General features: G+C 40.5%; 1 protein-coding gene across 1 annotated transcript in view; it reads right to left on the bottom strand.

The window, feature by feature from the left end:
• Positions 1-27,096, bottom strand: part of LOC122808574 (C-type lectin domain family 18 member A-like) — a 694,180-nt gene that overhangs the window by 385,386 nt on the left and 281,698 nt on the right. The window contains exon 5 of the mRNA XM_044079532.1: positions 8,085-8,192. Within this exon, the coding sequence (XP_043935467.1) occupies positions 8,085-8,192 (108 nt within the window). The remainder of the gene's footprint in view (positions 1-8,084; positions 8,193-27,096) is intronic.

Consider the following 27,096-nt stretch of genomic DNA (forward strand, 5'->3'; position numbering starts at 1 on the left):
GAAGAAAAGCAAAAGTTTTCATACACTCATTAGTGAGTTTTCTGTGTAGGTTCCTAGGGAAGGGTTGGTATCACTGATATTCCCAATTAACTTTTTTTATCTTGTTCCAAAAGTGCGAGAGTCCATTTTCATGGCAGTCTGTTTTTGTCTTCAGTATTGAGTTGGCTGGTGGTGGTTTCCTGTAGGATAGTGTAGGATAGGTGTACCAGATGTAACTTGTTATTTACGGATTTTGTTTCCATAATTTCCAGACATTGTCTCCTTTTTGCCATCATTGTAATGAGGTCTGTTTTAAGCCTGGGGCAAATATGACCTTTAAGTCTTGCACGAGTCTTTGAAAAGAGGGAGTGTTGGATTTCTGACATGGTAGAGGTGAATAATTCTTTTGTGAATAATGGGTTCCTATTAATAGAATCAAAACAAGTATCAAAAATCATGATTTTGTCTGTGGTAAAGGCATGATCTCATGTATATAATGTGATTCTTTTGGTGTTTTCAATGACCATGTTTACGTAAATGGGCACTGATCACTGAAGGTGTTAGGCTGAATCTCTCTATTCTAGTGTAGCTGTGATTTATGTTAGTTAATAACATGTCCAGTATAGATGAATTACTATTTGAAGAACTGGCTCTTCTGGGAGTCTGTATTAGTAATTCTGCATTATTTTTGTAACATTTTGTTTAGTTGTTTAGCATTGGGGTCTATAGCATTAAAATTGGACAGCCTTCAGGAAAATTTTCTTGTATTGTTTGTTGAACATAACTTAGGGAGTAGAGGGTGGTGGTATGTAAATTAAGATGATGGGAAGCAACACGCACCTTTCCAGAGTTGGATAACATGGTACCCAGTTTAGAGCCCTATCACTGTTGCGTTGCGGCAAACTTTTGAGAGATGAGCCTAGTGTGATTAACATCATTAGTCTTCCTTCAACCCCTGTACTAGGCCTGGTGTAATTATTCTGTATAAATGAAGAAGGGCAGATATTGTATTTCGGAGGTTGTGCAGTCACTAGTCAAGTTTCTAGTAGTGTCTATTTAGTACTAATGCTGCATGTACTAAGTGATACTATTTTGAAGTTTTTGAAACTTGACCTGCTTTTATTAGCTAATATAAGTTAAGGGGGAGTCTAATGGTGGCCTGGATTTCTGTGTATGTCACACGACTTTAAGAGTACATATTACAAGGTAAAGTTTTGAGGATAAATTTTTAAAGTAAGTTTTTCATAGAGAGGGGCACATGTAAGTAAATATGTTAAGAGAGAGAGAGATATGGGTAGTTTAGGTTTTCTGGTAAAGGATGTTTGAAAGTTAAGTGAGTCATACCTAGTGATGTATGGAGGTTTATTGTCCATCACCCTTAAACTTGTTATCAGAAGGAGTAAAGTAAGGAATATATTGATAAGAAGCTTGAAAGGACTCATCATGATGCTTGTTGTTATGTAATAAAAATGTGTTATATGTTTCAAGTGGAGTAATACTTGAAGTCTTACAGTGAGGTTAGGAGGAGAGTGTGCAGATAAGATAGTAAAATGTGTGTGCAGAGTATGCAGACAGGGTAGAGCAGTGTGTGAGCAGATAGGGTAGTGAAGTGTGTGCACAGTGTGCAGTTTGGGTAGTGAAGTGTGTGTGCCGAGTATGCAGATGAGGTAGTGAAGTGTGTGTACCGAGTGCCTAAACAGGGCAGTGAAGTGCGTTTGCAGACAGGGTAACAAAGTGTGTGTGCAGAGTGTGCAGATAAGGTAGTTAAGTGTGTGTGTGTGTGTGTGTGTGTGTGTGTGTGTGTGTGTGTGTGTGTGTGTGTGCAGAGTGTCCAGATAGGGTAGTGCAGTTTATGTATAGAGTGTGCAGACAGGGTAGAGAACTGTGTGTGCAGAGTGTGCACACAGGGTAGTGAAGTGCTTGGACAGAGTGTGCAGACGGGGTAGTGCAGTGTGTGCGCAGAGTCTGCAGACAGGGTAGTGAAGAGTCTGTGCTGAGTGTGCAGATAGGGGAGTGCAGAGTGTATGTGCAATGTATGCAGACATGGCAGTGCAGCATGTGTGCAGAATGTGAAGACAGGGTAGTGCACTGTGTGTGCAGTGTGTGCAGACAGGTTAGTGCAGCATGTGTGCAGAATGTGCAGATAGGGTAGTGCAGTGTGTGTACAGTATGTGCAGACAGGTTAGTGCAATGTGTGTGCAGAATGTGCAGATAGGATAGTGCAGTGTGTGTGTGCAGTGTGTGCAGACAGGTTTGTGCAGCATGTGTTCAGAATGTGCAGATAGGGTAATGAAGTGTGTGTGGAAAGTATGCAGGTATGGTAGTGAAATGTGTGTGCAGAGTGTATAGGTAGAGTAGTGAAGTGTGTGTGTGTGAAAATTGTGCAGATTGGAGCAGTGATGTGTGTGTTGGCAGTGATATTATACAGCAATGGAATTTGACTGCTAAAAGGTTGCCATTCATACAGAGGAGGGCAAAATCTGTCTGATACCTGAGTAAAAGGGTTTTGACGTGGTAAAACTTAGCTGTTCTTTAGGCTGAGTAGTAAATGAGGTTGTTCGGAACTACCATCTGTTCTGACTAGTTGTTAGGCAGATATGATTGCATCACCTCAGAGGTAATAATATCTATTATACAATGCCTCCTCTAAAACGTGCATGCTGATTGGCCAGCCCAACCAGCGTGCCCATTGTAAATCCCTCAATATACTAACGGAAAAAGGTCCGGTCGCCCAGACTTTTTCCGTTAGTATAAAACACTGTCTCGCTATGTTAAAAGAGTTTAACATAGCGACACAGGTTTAAAAAAAGCAACGCAGATCTCCGTTGCTTTTTTTAAAGCTGTCTCACTATGTTAAACCCATTTAACATAGCGAGACAGCTTTAAAATAAGCAACGGAGATCTCCGCTTTTATTTTAAAGCTGTCTCGCTATGTTAAACCCATTTAACATAGCGAGATAAAAGCAACGGAGATCTTGCGTTCTCCGTTGCTTTTGCCCACAGCTCTGATGTACTGCGTAGGCATGCGCAGTACATCAGAACTGCCGCGGAACACCAGACAGCTGCGGAAGGGCAGCAAAGAGGCATTATACAATGCCATTATTTAAGAAAAGTAATTATTTCTTTTCTTAAATAATGTCATTATATAGCAATAACCACTTCTGGGTGTGGGTAATGCTGGATTTACCCACGGTTGCCTTTGTTTGGTCCCTCGGGCTTCGCCCTTGGGACCAAACCATGCCAACCGTGGGTAAATCCAGCATTACCCACACCCAGGCGTGGGTTATTGCTATAAAGACCAATCAGTGGAGTGGTAGACAATTAGTGTGTGCATGTGCACTGCAGAGGACCCAACCAAAGCAGTAGCAGCAGAAGGATCCTAGGGTGTCAGTCCTGTTAAACATGTAACTTTTTGTTTAGTTGTTTAGCATGCAACAAAAGTAATGCTTCACAACTTCTTTACCCTGTCAAAGCAGGTGAAACAAACAAACAAAAAAAATAGATATGAAATGGCATGGGTTTGCTAAGAAGAGATTTTTGAATCCTGTGAAAATCTAAAAGTTAATACGGATTACCTTGATCTTGTTAAGGTCTACAAGTCTACGTTGAAAAAAATGGAGTTTTTTAATGCAGAGGGTTAAGGGTGTGAGCTTCTAGAAGTCCAGCATTTGATTCCCTCTCTTTCCATTTTCTTCTGAAAAGAAACTGGTGATTGGCAGGTTTGCCTGGTTAACGAATAATTAAAAAAACAGGCCACCTTCACACATTTATTGTGGAGCTGTTAGAATGGAAGTGTAAAGCTAGGAGCTGTCAGTGAGCTGTTGAGCTCTAGTTCAGGGTTTGAGTCTCTCAGCCTTACTTGTCTGTTGTATGACTCTGAGCAAGTCACTTGACCAAACACTGTTTCAGGGAGAATTAGGAAATTGGGATTGGCTCCTCAGTGGTCTCCTGCACTGAATGCCTAGTGAATATGTATATTATGTGAACACTGTTACAAATAAGAGAATAATTGACAAACTGAAAGCATTAAATGACAATCCATACATAATTTGCTGTGTAGAACTAATGTATAGACTAATAGGTGTTACCAGTGGTGTCTCACTGGATTCTGCAATGGCGGTGGGGGAGGGTCGCTTCTTTTTGGACTACTCTTCCCAGACATAAAAGTGGGAATTGTAATGTAAATAGCCAAATGTGCTAAATGACTGCTAATCAGGTAAAGCAATTACTTCAAAAAAGTACAATGTTCTTCAAATGCTAAAAAAAAATGCATACCATTGTATTAATAATGACCTCAGCATTAATGTCACTAAATGAAACATCATTAAACTAAGCAAAAAGGACATAAATTATGGATACAAAATAAACGGTGAAATAAAAAAAATCATTATTAATGATCTAGGGGCAATGGTAGAGACTTTAAACTTTGTTCAGTGACCACAAGATTATACTAGTATATTCTATAGCCCATATATGCCTAGTCACTCCATGTAGATCAGTGTATCATTTTCTACCTTACTGATTGACTAGGTTCTTGCTATAAGTGCAAAGGACCACTTTTTACAACACTTGGAGTAGTGAGAATAATTATTCTAAATGGAGAAAGTATATGCTGAGTCTGAGACTGATCTCACATTTGGAATGTGTAAAGGCATTACAGCAATACAGTTTATTTTTCGTACTTGTATGATGTGTGGTTATAATAGAAAGCCTTACTAAATATAGTGCTGCATTCTGTAGCCTTCACCAAGCCACCTGAAAGAACCTGAAAAGGTAGGATTCACTACTACAAGAATTGTGGGGTTTGAAAACATGGACTACTCAAAATGACTTCAGGAAATCTCAGCATATTCTCCTTCTTAAAATTTACTTACAAGGTGCCCTTTGCGTGGTCTCTGGGGCAATGTCTAAACTTATTCTATTTTATACTGTGTGTTTTTAACAAACCACAGAAGAAGCTGACAGCAGATTGAGGAAACTGCTTTTTCTTTGAAGGTCAGAAAATGGTAAGCTTGACATTTCAATATAAGAAGGAATGGGATATTTAAAACCCCCCAACATGGAGGTATTCTACATTCTGCCAATGTGCTTCCACTCACATGCTAATTAGGGCTACTGTCACCAGCCTGGGATTGCCAAAACCACATCTGTATTTCTGACCATTTCTATACCACACAAGCCACTGCATGCATTGTGATGATAAGGCACTAGGAAGTCACTTTATCTCTCTCTCTCTCTCTCTCTCTCTCCTTCCAAGGTAGATAAGCCATTGTCAGCTACTCAATCCTCCCCCCCTCCCTCATTCAGCTCTTTCAGCTCTCAAGCTGCTGTTCATATTTGGGTCATCTAGGTCATAGTCAGGGCTTTAGCCCTCTACACCACAGAGCCAGGCCACATTGAGGAACTTAATAACAAAAATAGATATGAATAACAGAAATTGGAAAAAAAACACAACAGATACTTTACACAGTGCCTTTCAATATTATGGAATACATTTCGTCCCACAGACAAAGTGGCCCTTGATTAACTTCCATCAGTAATAATATTACTATGTTCATGGGAATTAGGGACTATCAAAGATAGGATCACAGCAGTCAAGTTTCTTGAAAGCCAGAAGACCCTATCTTTGACAGATGAGCCCATGAACCTAGTGATTATTTAACTCCCCCAGCATACACACATGAGTATTTAAAAATTCCCACTACTTTGAAGAGCACTGGGAATACCATACTTACATGTATGTTAAGACATTTTTTGAAAATGAAATATTCAACTTGCAAAACTTAGAACACTTGCAATAAAGTATTGCTATAAAGCATTTTGTCTGTAGCCAAGATCCGACTGTGCTCTGCAGGAAAACAGCCAATTCATACAATACTATAGAATTCATACAATACTATAGTTACTATAAGATGTGTGTTATTAATTATTGAACTAAACTAGTAAACCAATTTTACATTTTTATAACTGGGTTCTACATTGGCTCAATTCTTTTTATGCAAAGGCCTGGGGAGAAATTTTCCAACTTAATTACATGTAGTTAACTAAAAAGTGAAAACATGTGTAACATTGCGTAGTTAAAATTCCTAAAGCATTACATCAGGATTATAGTAAGGAAAGCGAAAGCATTCAACAGTAATATCTGTTAAGCCACATTTTCTATAGACATTGAAATATGCATCGCTAAGCAAACTAAAGAACGTTTTGTAGTGAAACACCTAAAAGCATGAAGGTTTACTACAGATTAATCAAAGACAAATTACATAGCTTCACAGAGTTCTAATTTCTTCACATGTAGGTCTTAAACACTGTATGAATTAAATCTTTGCACTGCATTCTCTGTGATCCGTTCCTTAACATGAATGTCAATTGAATATCAAGTACTATTTTGGTTCTTTTAACACTTGTGTTTTTAAAATGTTTATCTTTACTTATTTCTGTAAGCTTTCTTTCTACATTTTGCCAAATTAATTTATAATCACTGACACCTGCATCCATGTTTAAGTTTTACTACCTTTATTCCACTTGCGTGGATACCCTTTACATTTCTTTCTTGTTCATTGTAGCATGTCATTTTAGTTCTTCTATTTCTTTAACAATTGTTAATGGATGTTAAGGGTTAGTTTATGACAATACTCTTTTATGAAGTTGAGCACCATTTTTTCACACATATTTTTTTAGTATTTGATGTAATGTCTCCCTATAATTGCCCTCCTAGGACAGCCCTCTCAGCTGTGTCATATGCATAGTCACAGATTCAACAAGCTTCCTTAAATCAGAATCAAACATGAATCTTTGTACTGTCTCACTGGGTTTTAGCTTAAATCCTTTTTCAACAAGCTAATGACTTTCTCAGGGGCTCATGAGTTCTCATTAGATGTAGGTGCTAGCTGCTAGTGCACTGATGAAGATAACTATGTTTTTCTTTCTCCATTTGCAGTCTCAACAACAAAAAAACTGTTTCAGTGTTTCATGGTACTCTTCTGACATATACATTTTTAGATCAGACCCACTCAGAACATCTTAGTTGCTCAGGGTTCTGTAATTCCTTACACCACATGTTTCCAATTTCTATAACTACATGTAGTTCCACCATTTTGCTACCCATCCTCCTGGATTTACTAACTATAGTATTATGCCCCAACCCCGTGTGTCTGAACTTTTTGACTTGTCCTTGTTAGTTTGATTAATGCCATCCACATCCTATTAGTCTGCCTTCAGCTCCTGTTTCTGTTATACATAATTTGTGTCCTCCCTTTCTATCTCAGTTTAAAGACACAATCATTCTCGGCTTTCCCAGCTAATGTCCTCTCTCAGCTGAGATGTAGCCTTTTAATGGCATACAGCAACTTACCCAATCTCCTCCCCCTGCAGAAAGGTGTGTTAATCTCAGCTGTACTTGCAGATATAGAGACTGTATCAGAGTACATGACAGCTGCACAAGAGACATGGGTAAACAGAACTGGGTATCTGAAGTAAAGCCATTGTGGCCTTTACAAAAGTGAATAATGTGGGTGGTGTTACTTACAGAAACAAGAAAAAGAATGCAACATTACTTTCAGGTATTTGTGGCTAACAAACTCAATAATGTGACAAAAGGTATTTTCTCAATAAGAGAAGAAGTCAGCCTGTGCAGAGCTAGGATGGAGCTAAGACACTGACATGGGACAAAGCTTGCAGTTACAGTTTCAGCTTAGACTTTAAAATACTTAAAATGCAGTATGTGGACCTTGTGACCACTGCACACCACAGCGATTGCACTGTTTAGCAGTGTCATAGCAATACAGCATGAAAGGTTTGCATGGTTCCTAATTTAAGAATAAGGTAATTGCTTTCACACTTATATGTAGCCTAAGGTTTTTGCAACTTGAAACTCATAAATGCTAAGTGGATTTTTTTTAATTTTGAATTTGATTTAAAAATACATATGCATGGTTATTCTTGTCTCTTATCAAAGTACAGTTATAACAATTTACATTTCCATGAACTGCCTGAGCTCTTTTACTGACTAGAGATAAAGTCAATGTTTCAGATTCTCTTTTAAAAACAGGTTTTAGAAAATGATTCCTTGATACATATCTGTGTCATTACAGAAATGTTATTACCTTGGCAGTACCGTCCTGTGTATCCTCCTGAGCACTGACACTGGCACGTTGTTATGTTAAGCCAGCCATTCCTTCCACAACTCATGCGGCATGGATTCTTGGGAATTTCTAATAACGGATGACAGAAAATAACATTTATAAATACACTCCTGTCTTCTTTTTTTTTTTGTTAAGGGATGTTATGACTTTTTTATTGAATTATCACTTGTGATATAGGCACATTTACATTTATATAAAAGTAATCAAACAGTATTATCAAGTTAAAATTAACAAAAATTATGCTTCACATACATTGTTATATATCATATAACCTAGCAATATTACATAAATTATTCAAACAAGAAACATTCTTATCAAACCATCACTTACGATATAAGCAATCATACATTTATATAAATGAAAACAAACCACAATCCTAGTTGCAAGCATTTTACATCACAAACCATACTGACACACTCCCAGATGCAAACAATACACACCAGTTATAATCTACCCAATCATTTCAGTCAGACATTACATAGCTCATTTAAGTCCTCCCTTCTTTTAAACTTGATCCCTCCCCTGTATGTATTGTTCCCACAATTCTGTCTGTTTTATGTGTTCCTTAAAAACTATACAATGTTGCATCTACACATGTTATACTGTATATCATAGGTAACCTATGCAAACAATATTAAAGGATAATACCTGTGTATATTTCCAACAGGGTTTGTTGTAAGTACAAGAAGGATAAACAGAATGAAAATATCAAAACAGGAAACCTGATGACACATCCCTTTACTACTCACACATTGTGTGTATAGAATTTGTATTGTGCTTGTCACTCAGAGCAAGGATGAAAAAGGCCCTTGACCAAACCTCTAAACCAAGAGATATCAAAAACCTGGACAAAAGCTCTTGTAAAGTAGGTTCATCTTGCCAAAAATCTTTACCTAATCCCATGAATATCCCCATTTCCAGTAAGATTGTGGAGTATTGTCACTCAAAGCAAATGTAAAATACAGTGTGTAAATGATGCTAAATATAAGCAGAATGAACAAGAGACTTGTGCAGTGGTGTGTGCTTTAACTATTATGATCAGTAGTCCATAAACTTAGATAAGTATGGGTCCTATTCTTACTGCAGTCACCTGTGTATGAGCTCTTGGTGGATGTTTCACTGAGCATTTTTGGTGAGAGGCTGGCATAATGGCTAAGGTGTTTACCTTATAGAAACAAGGTGCACTGTTTGATTCTCACATGGGGTAATTGGCTGAGCTTAAAATGGCCTATAAGGGCAGTTAGACTAGTACCAATTTATGAACTTATCTATGAAGAACAGTGACAATGAGTGGATTTCACAGTTCCCCTAAGAAACATTTAATTACAAGAAGCCAAAATATTGAATACAGATGTCCAAAATATCAAAAGGGTGAATTCTCCAACTGTAGATATTTTCTACTAGAGGGGTAAGCCCCTGCCCCAGAACATATATACTCTGACTCCATGGTTGCACAAACATGAAGAAGGGAGAAATCTCCCTAAAGGAAGGAATTACTGCTGAGACACACTTAAAGATCATGTTGTCAGTGATTTCCCATACACAACAGTGAACAGGATTCCCATAGGTTCATAGGAGATTACTAGGCTAACAGCTGAAGAGCCCTTACAAGCTTATCCAGTTTTCCCCAGTTTCTGCCCAATTTTCTATCCCCAATAAAAAGATAACGAGGGTCAGCAGGCAGGGTTTTGACTATTTTTACAAATTGCCTCTGTCCATTAGTGACATGGGCACCATCCCAAGAATGAATTTGTGATTTCCCAACCATCCTTCCAGATTGTGTTTGAAGATGTTCAGGGAAGGGTTCTGGTTCAAGTGAATAGGAACCCTTTTCCAGAGGAGGGGCAATATTGGGGGCACTTATCTGTCTCTCCAGAATGATCTATTCATGTCAGAGATCAGGTTTGATATTTGGAGGAGGTAAGCGTCATGTAGTTAATTTTGTAAATATGCAACATTTCCATCAGGGCTGGGTCAGAGACTGCCTTGTAGGCCAGACACGGATCACCCAGATCACCCCTCAGTAATCAGTAAGAAACCTGAATGCAGTGATAGGTCTTTAAACCGGTCTGCATATCACATGTTGATTATACCCTGTATTTTTTTTTTTTTTTTTTGAGAAACCTCTGAGGATGCTCCAGTTATTGCAGGTGCCTGTCAAGGTACATACTAAAGGGTACATTGTACTTGATTATTTATCAGATAACAGTCGAATACAGTGGTACTATGACATCCTTAGATCTGGATGGCATGCCCTTACTTATAATCTGAGTGACACAGAAGGATTTCCTCATGATCATGGACATATGGTGGTCAAAGATGAGATTATTATCTATCTGACTACCCAGATCTCTCACCACTGGGTCCACTCTTAGGTGGGTGCTATTAATGTTATAATTTGCAGGAGTATTTGATTTTCCAGAGGGTATTATAATGCATTTCTTCACATTCAGTTTGAGGCCATGGTTCTAACACCAATCATTACTCTGCATCAGACCTTTCTGCAGGATATGGCACTGACACCAATCATCAGTCTGTGTCAGGCCTTTCTGTAGATATCAACATCATTTGGGGGGAGCAGTAATTGCCCCATCTTGCAGTCATTGGCAAACTTGGTTAGCGAAAGGCCATCTACATTTGCCATATCCCAAATTATCTTAGTGATCACCTGACTAATGATCTTAGTGATCACCTGCTCACATACATTATGAAAGACAAAATTAATTGTACAAGCTTACCTATTTATAGGTCTATCAGATCCAAGAAAAACTTTGACCCAACTAAATTTCAACTTGAACTCAAATCATGTAACTGGACAAAACTAAAGTTCCTTCCCCTTGATGAGGCAGTGTCATCATTTAACAATTCATTCCTTACTATACTTGACTCGCATGCCTAAACGCTTCAATAAGAATTAAAACTCAACTAGCACCCTGGCTAACAACAGACACCAAAACCAAAATAACAACTAGAGACAAAGTGTGGGATAAATGGCGACTACCAAACTACCCCTAGATCGTATCAAATTCCAACAACTTAGAAATGAGACTAAAAGCCATCATACTAGATAAGAAAAATTACTTCTACAATCTGCAACATAAACATCAGAATAACCTCAAAAGTACTGGGCAGGCATAAATAAACTTCTCCAACCAGGCAAATCCACTACTCACCCCAGGAACATTATCTGACAAGAGCCAAGAAGATATAGCCAATTCATTCAATACTTTCTTCACAGAAACCATCCAGTCATTAGCTAACCAACTTTCTCCTCCCCACACTTCTATAAACACTATACCCGACTCACCACTCTCTTTAACTTCCAGCCAGTGTCCACATCCTTTATCAGATCCCTTTGAAAAACTGAAGCCAACCACCCTTTCAGCCGATCTTCTGCCGGCTGAATACCTGCAAATTGCTGCAGATGTCATAGCCTACCCTATCTCAATCCTAATTAACAGAACCATAACCGAGGCCTCAATCCCTCAATTTGGAAAATATCCTATGTTATTCCACTCCACAAAGGAGGTTCATCCACAGAACTATCCAACTATAGACCTATAGCCATACTATCACCACTTGCCAAAATTATGGAAAAGTGCATGCACAACCAACTAATGCTCTATCTAACCCAAAATAAACTACTCACAGACTCTCAACATGGACTCAGACCCCATCATAGTACAACCACTGCCCTCCTCTTTTACTGAAAACATTAATCTTAACCGGAATAATAAAAAAATATCCTCCGCTCTCTTCCTGGACCTATCAAAAGCCTTCGATATGGTAAACCATCAGTTGCTTCTATATACTTTAAAAACCCTGTATCTAGATACTCCAGCCCTTGACAGTTTCAAGCTTACCTCACTGGGAGACAACAAGCAGTAATGTGGCAAAACAAGCTCTCCTGCCTCCTACCAAATACCATAGGAGTTCCTCAAGGTTCCATATTAGGACCTCTCCTCTTTTCAGTCTTTATAAACGGCATCCAAACAGTCATCCCTGAAGCCACCTGCATTCAATATGCAGATGACTCGACTATAATATGTTCCAATGCCTCTCTTGCAAATCTACTAACTACCACCCAACATAGCTTCACCAAAGTCGAAAACTGGCTTGCCAACCATCTCCTGATCTTAAATCCAAACAAAACCAAGTTACTTCTCTTCTACCCAAGCAATAGATCTCCGACTGAAAACTTCACTATAAAATCCAATAATGGGACCATCATCTCCCCAGACACCTATACAAAGCTATTAGGAGTAAACATTGACAATAAACTCAGATTTGATATACATATCAACCAAGCCATTAAGTCAGTCAACAAGAAACTTGGGACCCTATATAGAATTAAAGCCTTCAATGCCAGGGCAGCCACAGCCCGCTCACATCTTCTCTCTACCCTACTGTATGGCTCTCCTGTCCTCACTCATCTTAACAAATCTGATCTGGCCAAGCTCTCATCCTGCTATAATCACATTGCCAGGTTACAGGCCTACCCTACAGAACACACCACTGTACTAACCTGAAAAGCTTGGATGGATAGAATTCCCACACCTTCTTCACCAGTCCCAACTCATAGAGGCCTTCAAAATCCTTAAAAACCTGAGAATACCCCAGCACTAAAAACTTAATGACTCTACTCCAATCTAAGCTGCCAGCAAACAGACTCCTTGTCCAAACAACTAAATCTCTCAACCTAGGTGGTGACTATGCCAACACCACTGGTAAAATATGGAACTCTCTCCCAAATAACATCACGCTTGCAACTTCTCTAAGTCAATTCAAAAATAGTCTAAAACTCCACTTCAAGTCACACTGGCTATGTCCTTGCTCAAACCCAGACTAGCTCTGTGCCATTAACTAAAACATAAACAACTAGCTAAGATGATAAGTACTTTGTATACTGTGATAAAGAAATATGTATCCTGTCTAACTCTATGTCATTATACTGCCTGCCGTCCTTGCTAATATGTTATTAATATTACATTTGTAGTAATCTCAGAAATAGTAATGGCAGCCTTGTACTTGTATGTAAATAGCCTATGTTTTTGTTAAGTTCTTTCAGCTCATTTACTGTACCTAATTATCAATGTAACTCTGTTGGAGCTTTTCTCCCCGGGCCTCCACTGAAAAAGGACATGTATCCAGTCGGACCATCCCGGTTAACAAATGTAAAATAAATAAAATAAAATAAATAAATGGGAGGGAGCCCAGCACTGAGCCCTGTGGTACTCCACTGATGACTGGTCTCTTGCTGGATTTGAGTTTTCCCACTAGAACAACATGTGTCCTATCCATGGGCCATTTGGCTATCCATCTAGAGACATAGAGGTTTATGCCCAATCTTGTGAGTTTTCTATAATATCTGAGTGGGGTGCTGTGTCAAATTCTTTGGCCAGGTCTTGGTAGGTGGTATGCACTGTCTTACCCTCATCCATGGCCTTGATGACCTACTCAAAGAAGTCCATCAGACTCATCAGGAAGGACCTACCCTTGATGAAGCTGAACTGGGTTGGGTCTATAGTCTGGAGATTTCCTATGTCGTTGTTAATCAGACCCATGATTATACCTTGCATATAAGTCAGATTTCTGGATCAGTAGTTCCTGGGTCAGTTGATGGTCCCCCCTTGTGCAGAGGGATGACAGTTGCTGTCCTTCACTCTAATGAGACAAACCCTGTCTGAAGACTGTGGTTAAACAGAGATCTCAGTAGGTCTGCTAGGTCATGTTTTAAGCTATTTAATAGGCACCCTAGGAATCTGTCAGGGCCCATTGATGCCATGTTTCTGGGTTTAGAGAGCACAGTGATAGCTACTTCTTTTGTTAGAACAGACAAATGAATGGCAGGAGTACTTCATGGGGAGTGATTGGAAGTGATAAGGGTGAAATCTGATCTGAATTTATTGGCCAGCAGATTTGCTATTTCTTCTGGCTAAGTATAGGTAGTACCATTTACAGACAGCTTAGTACATTGTTGAGTGTTTCCTTTAAGATTTCAGACATAACTAAAAAATGCTTTGTGGTTACCCTTTGCTTGGGAGGCTGTCTTGGTGTCATATTTATCTTTTGAAGACTTGAAAAGTTCACTGATTTGCCTGTTGAGACTAATGAGGGATATTTTACTCTGTAGTGCACCCTTGCACTTACTTCTAGAGAGGAATTTCTCCCTTCTCTTGTATAGTCTACCAGAGTGGCTTGTTTTTCTGGCTCGACCTGGGTTTAGTTCAGTTAGGTACCACTGTTTCATTGTAGTTGTTTAAGTGGTTGTACTGGGCATTTGTGTATACTTCTGCATAAGCCTCCATTTTTTTTCAGATTAGGGGGAGCTTTGAAATTATGTATGTTATCACTTAATAGCAGGTAATTTGCCTTGGAAAAATTCTTTAGGGTTTTAGGGTTTGATGGGGGATCTTAACAATGAGGACATTATTCTGGGGAGTTGTAATGCTCCCCCATGTTTGTGCATTCTATATAAAGGATATTTGAGCCCTTAGTTAGGGTGCAGACAATCTGTTCCAGAGCATTTGCATTGGCAAAGTCCAGGAATCTCTGAGCCTACATGTTAGTGGCCGTATATGTTTCCTACTTTATGGAGGGTTAGTTAAAGTCACCCTTACTATTAGTCTGAATAGTAAGTGATTCTAGTAACTTCAGGTATGTGGACTGGTTTTCATGGTTCATGATTGGAGATCTATTGTTAGCGATGATATGGTGGGGGATTTTGACCATGGTCAGCTGGACATGGAGTAGCTAAAGCAAGTCATCCTGCTTGACCAATCCAGAGGTGTGATTGTTTATTTTATGTAAATAGAAATGCCATCTTTTTTCTTTTTTTCTTTTTCAGAGGGTGGTCTGAATGTGTGGTGGACATTGTAGCCTTAAACTGCTGGGATGCTTTCGCAGCTTTAAACCACATCTCTGGACCTTCACAGGCATCAGTATTCTACAGCGCAAGAAGAGCTTCCAGGGAGTGCAGTTTCTTGTTAAGGCTCCTAGCACTGAGCAGTAGTACCCTCAGCTTGAAATTAGAAGAATTTGTTGCATTGGTAGGTCTGTTGGTTTGGCACTGCCTAAAAAAGGTACTATGGGAGTAACTAATGCCTTGGCTAATATTCAGAAGCCTAGTAGTGACAAGTGTAGACCATCTCTGACAAAGCCGAGTGGTCTGCCAATCATGTCATCCCAGACTGGCAAATACTGGATCACCTTGGAATGACACCAGTAGCTAATCCAATTATTAAAGTCAATCATTTCTGTTTGTATTGTGGTATCAGTCTTGGGTGAAGGTAGAATGTGAGGCTCATACCAGCCTGAGAAAAATATTCAGAGAAGTCAATCATGTCTCTCTTCATATAGTCCAGGGAGGTACATCTCAGGTCATTCACAGCCATGTGAATTTTTACTGACTCATACTGGTACTTTTGGCTGTGTGACCTGAGTGTCTATGTGATCTGGTGAATCCTGACCCCTGACGGGCAAATGACTGTAACCGTCTCTTTATTCAGCCTAGGGAGGGGGGCATGTATGTGTCTCATAATGGAGTCTCCAATAACAAAGATATTTCAATGTGTGGTGTTTTGACTTAGGGGCTTGCTTGTGGAGAGCCTGTAATGTGTATTTTTATGTGTTGTAGTTGCTGTTGACTTGATTTTGTTTGCGTGTGGCTTCTGAGGGCAGTGTACAGGAGGCCTCTTGGGTTTTGGTAAGTTACTTGTGAGTAGGTCTGCATATGTGGGTTTAAGGGTCGAGACCTAATTTAGTGAGGGAAATGATGAGTGTATGCTGACAACCTGTTTGCCATTTGATCTGTCAATTTTTGAGAGTCATGTCTCACTTTCATAATGTAACTTCATCTCTCACATACTTTGTTTGTTCATTCGTTCGTTTGTTTGTTTGTTTGTTTAAGGATTATGTATTGTCAGTATACATGAGACAATTGTTATATTGCCTCAAATTGCCCATGTCCACCAAGCTGGCTACAGAGATAGCAGAAAAGTACCTATTCATGGTTTCAAGTTTTTTACTTTGGATTTAACCAGTGAGAACAGTGGGAAGATTTAACTGGACTGGGATGATAGCACATGGATGAAGAATGGGTGCTATATTCAGTGTGAACTGCAGCTGTCCAACAAGGTGATGTTGATCTTCTTGCAACTCAAATGTTCCTGGAGCAGCAAGGGGACTGGAGACGTTGCAGTGATAGTTATTTTAAGGGAAATTTTAACTTGATATTTTTTGCATCTACGCAGGGTACTGCTAACTGCCACTGCATGGAGAGTAGCCTAGCAGAAACATTGGGCTTAAATAGAGTTAGAAAAATAAGATCTGATGTTGTCATTTTTCATTCATTCCTCAACCATTGGGTTTAGATCTGATCCATTATTATAGCTTGTGGCCAACTGAAACTCTCAAGCTTCTCTCTACCCATAATGCACCAACCCCTAACATACCTCAGATCTTGTTTGCTGCTTTTTGTGTATTTACTTGGTTAGCTTTGCTCTCAAGCGATTTTTGAGATGTGCTTTTTTCAATAATTTTTTTCTGCTCTCTTTCATTCCTGTGTACACGTAGTATATCACTTACATTCCATTGCTGGTATTTTTCTTAAGGATTTAAAACTTTTGCTATTTTTATATATCTATATATCTGTGTATCTACTTTAAAACATCAACTTACCAGAACATCAACTTGCGAATTAGCGAGATGAGAACATTGAAAGTTCACAATGTTGAACTCCTGGAATGATACAATTTAACTCTGGGAAAGTAACCACTGAGCAACCAACCACTACAATACGAACGGAAGCAAGACAAACCTGCTGCGCCTCCCCACACCCCACCTAACTAAATATATCAACTCTGAGATCACACTACAGTGGAGAACAGGGCAAAGGTCACAATGGTGGACCACTGGCTACTTTCCCAGAGTTAAATTGCGACGTTTCAGGAGTTCGGCATGTGAACTTTCAACGTTCTCGTCTCACTGATTTGCAATTCGACATTCCGGTAAGTCATCTTTTGAAACGGGGACCCATAGATATAGATATATATAGATATAGATATATATAAATAAAAAGTTATTCTTTACTTGATCCTTCCTCCTACACTGTTGGTGTATTCATTTTTATTCCATATTTTCTACATTTTTCCTCTGTTTTGTTTTTCCTTACTCTTTCCTAACAAAAAAAAAAAAGAAAATTCTGTTGGCTTTTGCTATTCCAGCTACATCCAGCATGTCTGAAAAGGGTTTAAGAAATGTACAAAATGTGGCCATAAGTTACCTTGTTCTGATGCTCATGAGCTCTACATCTATTGTTTAGTCCCAGAACATCTTAATGTGGAATGCACTATTTGACAGTTTTAATCTGTGAGCTATAGTGGAGCTTAAAAATAAATTGATTTTAAAAAGATTAACTCACACTACTTTTTCCAAAGCCAGATCTGTAGCTCACCCTCCCTAAGGTAGCTTCTAAGGGCACTCCAAAAAAAGTTGCCAGAAAATATGGTTCTTCAACTCTGTCTTCTAAAGAGGCTCCACACAAAAAGTCCAAGTTGGATCTGAAGCTGTCTGACTCCAAGACTGCCACAGCATCACCTAGAACGTCTTCAGATCCAACTACTTTGGATCCTAAAGTACTAATACTCGACCTGTATAGACCCGGTGCCTTCTAGGATCCCATCTGATTTCATTCTTCCAGGAGTCTCACAGAATGATGAAGAAGTTTCTCTCAGTGAAGATACAAACGGGGGTTCTCCTGGCTCCTATCCCCTTGGGTCAGAAAGCCTTAGCCAGCTCTATCCCTCCAGTACCAGCTCCTTCCCTGATTTGACATTTCATTTTGGAGTACTTGGATCCGAGTTTGCCAAGAGTATTTGGATCGGATCCAAGAATAGTGATGTCCTCAGGTCAGATGGTTTCTCTGAGCACCCCAGCTCTGGTGAGTTTGGAGCTGAGTGGCTATTGGGTCTGTAGCATCCCAGTCAGTTCTGAGGTGTTGGAGTTGTTTTTGAAGCCATCTCTGCTCTCTGGAGCCTTGGCCCTTTACAGCTCGGCATCTGGTTCAAGTAGATTGCCTTTGGGGCAGACAGAGTCAATGGAGCAGAAGCATGGCTTCTTTGCTCCATCAGACTCCCTTTCCCTGGGTCAGTTTGCCTTTGAGGTAGTGGAGACAGTGTTCTCTTCTTTGGCAGGACATATAGTCTCTCCCCCCTCAGATGTTCCTTCAACATCTCATGTGTCTCTTTGACATGAATATCAACATTCAACTCCACAGGGACAACCAGCCTAAACCCTCCAGACTACCCAACAGGGTATTACTGTCTTTTCCAACACTTCCCAGGAACATCCCACTGAAGAACATCTCTGGAAGAGAAAGTGTGAAAGGAGGCACTTGGATTCCCTACAGGAATTTATCACAGAAGACACTGATTTCGATGAAGGGGATGGATCCCCTAGATCACCACTTGAAGATGTCTCATTTGGAGACATTCTGGAGATCCTCAAGCAACAGGGTGGTTGGTCCTCCCAAAATCCTTCTCTAGAGGAATCAGTGTTTCTGGAAGCATTTGGATCTGGCCCATCTACCTTCTGGGTAACTCCGACCACTGATCAGCTTCAATTTGATCTCTCAGTGGGCATGGAAGCAACCTGATATGGTTGAACCTATCCGCAAGAGACCAGACTGAATTCCTGCACCTCTAAATGAAAGGGAATACTGGAGCAAGGGAGTACCAGAAGATGCCATGGTTGTGTTGTGGTCATGAAGAAGGAACTTGGGGAAGAAAGTTCCACTGTCCATCCCCCTGATAGGGAATCCACAGCTTTAGACAGATTTGTGAAGAGTAACTATGCTTCAGCGGACTTTGCTCTTAGGTCACTGAACTGTTTGGCACATTTCACTAGAATGCAAAGAGATTTGATAAAGGAGCTATCAAATACTCTTTCAGGGACCACTATTGCAGAGACTCAAGCTTCGATAGGCTTACAGTTGGCAACCATTCAGTCCATCCCAAATTAGTACATGAGGCTTATCTCTCATTCAGCTGAGGGTACCGCATGGGCAGTGGGTTCAGGCAACTCAATAAGGAAACACACCTGGATGCACTTGTGCGACTTTGTGGAGCCTTTCACATCTTCTTTTGTCAGTGCTCCCTTGGACTGATCTTCCTTATTTGGCCCCAAGGTGAAGGACATACTCTCCAGGTGTGAAAATAATGAACAGGCTCTCTCTGATGTAGGAGTACATTTTTCAACCTCTTAAAGAACCGATTCTAGGAATCAATGAGTGGGATGAAAAATGTGGTTAAAAAATTTCAGGGTCCTTTCTAAGCTCCACATAGTGATAGTTCCCTCAGAAGCAGAGGGGGGGGGGAACTCAAATGGAAGATGCTGCCCATGTGGGCAGAGGTGGACTGCAAAACCTAGGGTCTAGTGATTCTTTCTCTGACAGACCCAATCAGTGCTCCTGAAAGGAGGTCCAATTGTCCCCCTCTGGAGGCAATCAGGGGTCATTTTCCCTGGACCAAAGAGCCTGGCTAGACATCACAAAAGATGCATGGGTGCAGAGCGTTATTACCAGAGGTTATAGAATTCCCATTTCCCTTCCACCTTCATCCTCACAAAAGTTTTCCATTGTTCCATCCAGAGGAAAGTAGCAGCACTGGAAATACAAAAGTTGCTAGAAAAAAGAGTCATGCAAGAAGTCCCACCAGACCTGAAAGGATCTGAAACTTACTCAGAATCAGAGAAAACAGGGGACTAGAGACCATTTCTGTATCTCAGTAATTTGAACAAGTCAGTTTGACACATTCAAAGTTTCAAATGGTCATGGTTCAGTCCATCCTGTCATTTCTAGGCAAGGACAATTGGATGTGCTTGATAGACCTTCAAGATGTGTACTATCACATAAAAATGAAATGTACAGGCAGTCCAGAAGATTTTTACACTTCCGGCTAGGAGTCAGTCATTACCAGTTCTAAGTCTTGACCTTTGGTCTCACCACAGCCTCCAGGATGTTCATCAAATTCATGGCAGTGGTGGCAGCTCACTTGAGACAGCAGGGATTCTGGGTGTTTCCATATTTAGACGACTGGCTCATAACTCTGACCAGGCATCTACTAATAATAGCAAGAGACCAGGTAGTTCAAATTTGCTCCCCTCTGGGAATTAAAATAAATTCCAGAAAATATCACAGTTGCATCCATCTCAAACACTGGAATTCACAGGGGCACATTTCAATACAGTATCTGCAACAGCTTCACTTCCACTAAACAGAGTACAAACATTAATATTCCAGGTCAGAAAAAATGTTCACAACACCAAATTTTCAGCCAGATTGACTCTTCAAGCCTTGGGGGTCGATGTCAGTGGCCATAACTCTTGTTCCCCTGGCATAATATCATATGTGAATTCTTCAGTGCTTGCTAGCATCCCAATGGTCAAGTCTTTATTAATGGATGTCAGTTCAAATAAGGATCACAGAGGTGTGCAAGAAATACCTTTGGTGGTGGATAAGGTCAGGACAGCTTTTACAAGGCCGTCCATTCATTCTCCCTCAACCCAAGGCCACAGTGACCATGGATGCATCCCAGATTGTGTGGGGAGGCACTTCCTGAGTAAAGCAGTCCAAAGCATTTGGTCCCCGAAGAGGCCAATTTTCATATAAATGTCCTGGAGATGAGAGCAGTGCTTTTAGCATTCCAAACTTTTTAGGATGCTCCACCTCTGGGGATGATTACAAACCAAACAGAAATATGTCAGTATTTTGTTACGTCAACAAACAAGGAGGAACCAAGTCTTATCCCTTGTGATGAGAAGTACTGAGAGTGTGGCAATGGGCGATCTCATTTAACCACTTTCTGATAGCAAAGTACATTATGGAGAAGTAAAATGTGATAGCAGACAGATTGAGCAGGTCCATTCTACTACCTCACGAGTAGTCTCTCAACAAAAAGTGACAGAATTTACCTTCCATCAATGGGGCCAGCCTTGCTGTTATCTTTTTGTGTCTCCCTAAACAGCAAGTACAGCAGCTTTTTTGTCCTAATCCCCCCAATGGGAGAATCACCCAGGGATGATCTTCTCCACGAATGGCTCCCCAGTCTTCTCTAGGCTTATCCACCAACCCCGTGGATTCCCAAATTCCTCCGACAGCTGCAAGGTTGTAGAGCAAAATCATCCTCATTGCATCTTACTGGCCTTGACAGGTTTGGTCCCCCTTCCTTTGGCCTCATCTTTTTTACCCACCTTGTATTCTGAATCTGATTCAAGAACAACTGTCTCAACCAACAAAAAGACAGTTCACATTAAAAAATATGCAGCTTTCAATTTCAAAACATTAGCCAAAACCACCCTTAGAATAAAACAGGAAAGGTGAGAAGGAGGGGTTGGGGGAGGAGGAATGTATGGGTGCATTAAATATTGGTATATGACGGATTATAAAAAATGACCATGCTGATTTTTAACTGAGTAACTATAGTGCTGCGGAAGTCACTATGCAATGGGCTAACCTATTTCAGAGGGACTTGACCTTTGTTCCTACTAGGAGAGCACAAATTGATGACATTTTGGTGCAGTTTAAACTTTTTTAAGAAAACTTAATTGTGGATTTCATTTTAATAAGAATGACAGGAATGAAGTATCATGGAATAAAAATGTAAAAAGACCCATTTTTTTTAATCCCGCTTTTCACCCCTTAGTCTTGTTATTTGACAAATTTTGTCAGATGGAGATTAGGAAATGTATGAAATCTGCTTCTGGTTCACCTGTGGAATACATTTTAAGTGTGGAAGAATGGGGTCTGCTGAATGAGATTGTTAAAAATAGACAAATTTGGATACTGAAACCTGATAAAGGTGAGGGACTTGTGGTGATGGACACAAATTACTACATCAGTAGAATGTCCAATATTCTCTATTCTGATACCTATGAGGAGGTTTCTTTTAGTGAAATTAATATCACCCCAAAAAGGCAACCCCCATTTCGAATCTTTTTAAAAGTTACCCTTCTAGCATGTCGAGGATCAGTTGCTAGTGTCCTCAATATTGAGGCAATGTTTCAATTGCCTCATGTACAACCCTTTCCTCCTCCCACAAAACACAAATACATGAGATGCAACTATACGGCCAAACTGGAGGCTGAGCTCTCAACATAGGACTGGCAAGACCAGTCAGGAGGAGAAGGTTACCACACACACTATAGACCCAGTCTCACATAGTACCATTACAACCTCAAATCATACACATAAACACACAAAGACATACGAGGCTCTGATCAAAAATCTACCAAAACAGCAGAGGCCACCAAAGCAGACACTCAAACAACCACCACCTCAGAACACAACACCCACAACACATAGACCTCACAGTCAGAGTGTCAAACAGTCACAGCCCTTAAGGCCAAACACAATGCCAGACACACTAGTCATTGGTGACTCCATAGTCAGACACACTGATGTCCCGCCACCAGACTGAGTAAGGAGAAGGTCACAGTAAGCTGCCTGTCGGCGCTAGAATCCGCCACATAACGCAAGCACTCAGGTCTCTCAACAGCAGGTACAAATATGACTCAGTCATTGTCCACGCTGGTGTAAACGACCTGGACTACATGAAAAGAGACATTGAGGAGCTCTCTGATTATGTAGCCCAGGCAGGTATGACCCTGACCTTGAGCAGTATCCTACCTTCACCAAGAATGATGCCACAATACAGAGATAAGATGATCAGCTTTAACAATTGGCTTAAACACTGGTGTCATTCAAAGGGGATCCAGTATCTGTCTGCCTGGGATGACATGCTGGACAAGCCACGCTGCTTGCACCTGTCACCCATATTGGCAAAGGCTCTTGCCACCCCATAGTGCCTTTTTAGGCAAGGCTCAAATTCTAAACCTACCACCCTAGAACACAAAAAAAAACTAAGGGTAATGCTGCTCAATGCCAGAAGTCTAAATCTCAAAATGCCGAGGCCCTTCTCAGTATGGAGAACATCGATGTCTGTGCTGTGACAGAAACCTGGTTCAAGGCTCCTGAGAGCACCCCAGCGCTATCAGGTTTTACCTCATATCATGCCCGCCCCAAAATCCGGACAATACCAAGAAAGGAGGTATCCATATTCATCAAGGACACCCACACCTCAAGACTGGTGGCAACGCATGCATTGGAGACCATCCAGGTGTTATTAACCATAGGCAAGACTGCTCTGCAAATTGTAGCATGTTACAGGCCACCCTCACAAACTCAGGAAACTCACATGGCCTTCCTGAAAACACTAGAGGGGATAAATGTATCACCAAACACCATCATACTAGGTGACTTCAATTACCCTAATATAGACTGGGAACACTACTCAAGCCCAAACAACCTAGCCCAAAAGTTCCTGGAATTCATAAACTCAAATGCCATGGAACAACTAGTCACCATCCCCACAAGAGGAGATAACATACTTGATCTCATCATCACGAACATGGGAGCACAATGTTCAACACTCACTGGTGAGATCAGATCACAAACTAATCTCGCTGGAGGTCCTCATCCCACCCCCACCTGAAATAAAAAGACCACAGTAAAGAACTTCTCAAAAGCCAACTTCACACTTCTAAAGACTAGTGTGGTCTCCTTTCAGGCCCCGCGGAAAACAATACTCAAGCCGCTGAATCACACCAGCACCTGCAGGACTGCATGGATAAGGCAATCCCAAGCAAAACAAAGACTCGGACCCCAGCCATAAACAAACTCTACAACAAAAGGAGGAAGCTACTACAAGATAGAGCAAAATCCTTAAAAGGTAAGACACCCTTGATCACTATAAGTAAAAACTAAGAGCTCTCATAAAATCATCCAAAGCAAATTTCGAGAGAAAAATAGCTAAAGACTCAAAAGACAATCATAAGGCCTTCTTTAGCTATGTTAGAAACCTAGGAGGAAACTCCCAGATATGCTCAGAACTAGTTCAAAATGATGTGAAGATTACTGATCCTACAGACATTGCCAACATACTGGCTGACAGGTTCAGTGCAAACTTAAAAGGAGAGATATCTATACCAAATGAGTGCAGCCCCCAAACATCTCCAGCACCCAAGTGAGAACTGCTCTCGCAAAAACACAGCATCCATGGGACCCGATGGTGTCCCTGGCTGTGTGCTCCACGAACTCAATGAGGAATTAAACCCACAGCTAGGACAGCTGTTTAATCAAAGTCTTACCTCTGACTGCAACTGTGGTCCCACTTTGCCTCCACAGACCCTGGAAATTACCGCCCATTAGCTTGACAAGCCTTATCTGCAAAGCCATGGAGAGGATCATAATGGACCTCATAAATAAAGACATAGGGAATTTGCAGACTTTGGATCCAACCCAGTTTGGCTTTGTCAAAGGCAGATCATGCCTTTTAAACTTGGTTGACTTTTTCAAACAGTCACCAAAGCCATTGATGAGGGAAAGGCAGTCCATACAGCCTACCTCGATCTGGCTAAGGCCTTCGATACAATACCCCACTCGGGTATCATTGAAAAACTCATCAGCTTAAATGTTAACCCATACATCACAAGATGGGTTGCAAACTGGCTGAGTGACAGAACCCACAGGGTCAGAGTTGCATGTCAGACTCAAAGCCTGTCACAAGTGGTGTCCAAGTACAAGCAAACACAGGAGGGTTATGACAAAGTTTGCAGATGACTGCAAACTGGGCACCATAGTAGAAAACACATCTGACACAGATATCCTTCAGAAGGGTCTCACAGAAACGTATAACTGGTGCCAGAGCCACGGCCTAAAGTTAAATGCCAAAATGCATAGTCATACCAAAAACAAGGTTACTAGCTACCAAATAGGTGGCAATCCACTGAGCACAGAAGAAGTTATCAGGGACCTAGGGACCCAGGTTGATAGTAGTCTGTCATTCGACACCCATGTAGCTAAAGTAGTTAGGAAGTCCTTCTACATTGCCCACCTTATCATGAAGGGATTCTCATCTAGATCAAGGGAGGTCATAGTCTCCCTTTACTCATCACTCATCAGACCAATGATTGAGTACAATGCCCGAATGTATCTGACCCGACACTTGCAGCAGCTGGAGAGGCCACAAAAGTTCCTCACCAAAAGGATAAAGGGTCTCAAAAATCTGTCCTATGCTGCCCGACTGAAAGAACTCCAGCTCTATTCAGTCGCTTCGCTTTGCTCAGAGGTGACCTTTGCCTAACATACAAGGCCATGTCAAACCCAGATTTGATGAATATGCTTCACCTCAAAAATCTAGATCCATCAGAGCCACAAGGGCGGAGACTTAAACGGACATGCTGGAGAGATAGATTCATCACCCAAAGACTCCTATGCTGTGGAACAAAACATGTGAGGCAGAGCACGCTGGCCTTGTTCAAGAGAAATCTTGACCAATGGATGGGAGATCGCAGATATACCCCAGGAATTACCTCAGTGTCACTGCTCGACAGAGGCACAGCAAAATAATGGGTATAGTTCCCCATACTAAAGGGGTGGCGTAAGCCACAAAACAATGGGCTAGGCTTATAAATGCCCTCGGGCAGATAGCCTAGTATGAACCTATGAACCTATGAACCTATGAACTTACAGGAATACAGACTTGACTTTAGAAGAGATGTTATTGGAAGGCCAGATTATCTTAAAAGACTTTAATTTTTTGTTAGTCCGCAACCCAATGGCCCCCAACATTTTTAGTATTCCCAAAATTTACAAAGGTTTGGCTGACACTCCAGTGTGGCTGGCTGTCAGTGCTAAAGCTTCCAAGACTTTTAGTATGGCTAAATATATAGATCTCTACACTAAGAACATTTTTGACAACAATTACTGTTTGCTCAAGGATTCATGAGATTTTTTTTATCTAAAATCACCCATGATTTATTTAGTGATGGGGTGAGGTTTGTCACCATTGATATCCAGGATTTGTATTCAGTTATTCTGCATGAAATAGGAATTGACTGGTTCTATGATTATCTGTGGTTTAACATGCAACTGGATAAACAATTAGTTGTCAGTTTAAGGGTCCTTATGAGCATTGTATTGCAGAATATTTTTTTGATCCATGAAAACCAGTTGTTCAGGCAGAAAACTGGTGCAGCAATGGGGGCATTATGTGCCCCCATGTTTGCTAATGCCGTACTTTCTTATTGGGAGACCCACTATGTATTAGATTCTGAGTTCAAGAACGGCTATATTTTTATGGATGCTTTCTGGATGATATTATCTTTTTTGTGGAGGGATAGTTTGAATTTTTTGCTAATCTCCATACCACCACAATTTTTTTAAGATTTACAATCGATTTACAAGGGGACTCTGTTAATTTTTTTAGATGTCATCATTAGGAAAAACAAGGAAAGAAAGTGTTTTGAATCCACTATATATGACAAACCATCCTATTCAAATTCTTTTCTCCACTACAAAAGTATGCATCCTTTGCATCAGAAAAAGGCCCTTGTTAAAGAGCAATTTGTTAAGATTAGCTAGGATGATTACTGATGAGGTTGAATTTCAGGTTGAATGTGATAAATTAAGGAACATGTTTAGCATGAGAGGTTACCTGGATTCTTTTTTATTGGATATTTGTAATGAGGTAGGCAAGAAGAGAAAATTGGGTCACTTCCTGCCATTGCTTGGGAAACAGACTCGTATAGGTTCTAGCAATCGACATAGTGAAAATGCCGCTCAGACATACAATAGAGCCCGTACCCTAACTTTCAACAGTGACTTCTATGAAATTAGATCCATCATTCAAAGAAATTGGAAGGTTTTCAAATAGAACAACAAAATATTGAAGTGGTGGGGGAAAGGCCCATTATTGTTTATAAAAAAGATCAGTGCTTTAAATCCCTGTTGGAGAAGTTGATTAAGGCTGAGACCCGGGGTAAGATGAGAAAATGTGGTTGCTGTTCCCAATGCCTCTTTATTTTAGAGGGTGATTCTTGTTTTCTAGATGGTTATGGGGAGATTAAAATGGAAGGA

Source organism: Protopterus annectens, chromosome 8.part0 (assembly GCF_019279795.1).
Source record: "Protopterus annectens isolate FY-2018-M chromosome 8.part0, PAN1.0, whole genome shotgun sequence".
Classification (NCBI taxonomy): Eukaryota; Metazoa; Chordata; order Ceratodontiformes; family Protopteridae; genus Protopterus; species Protopterus annectens.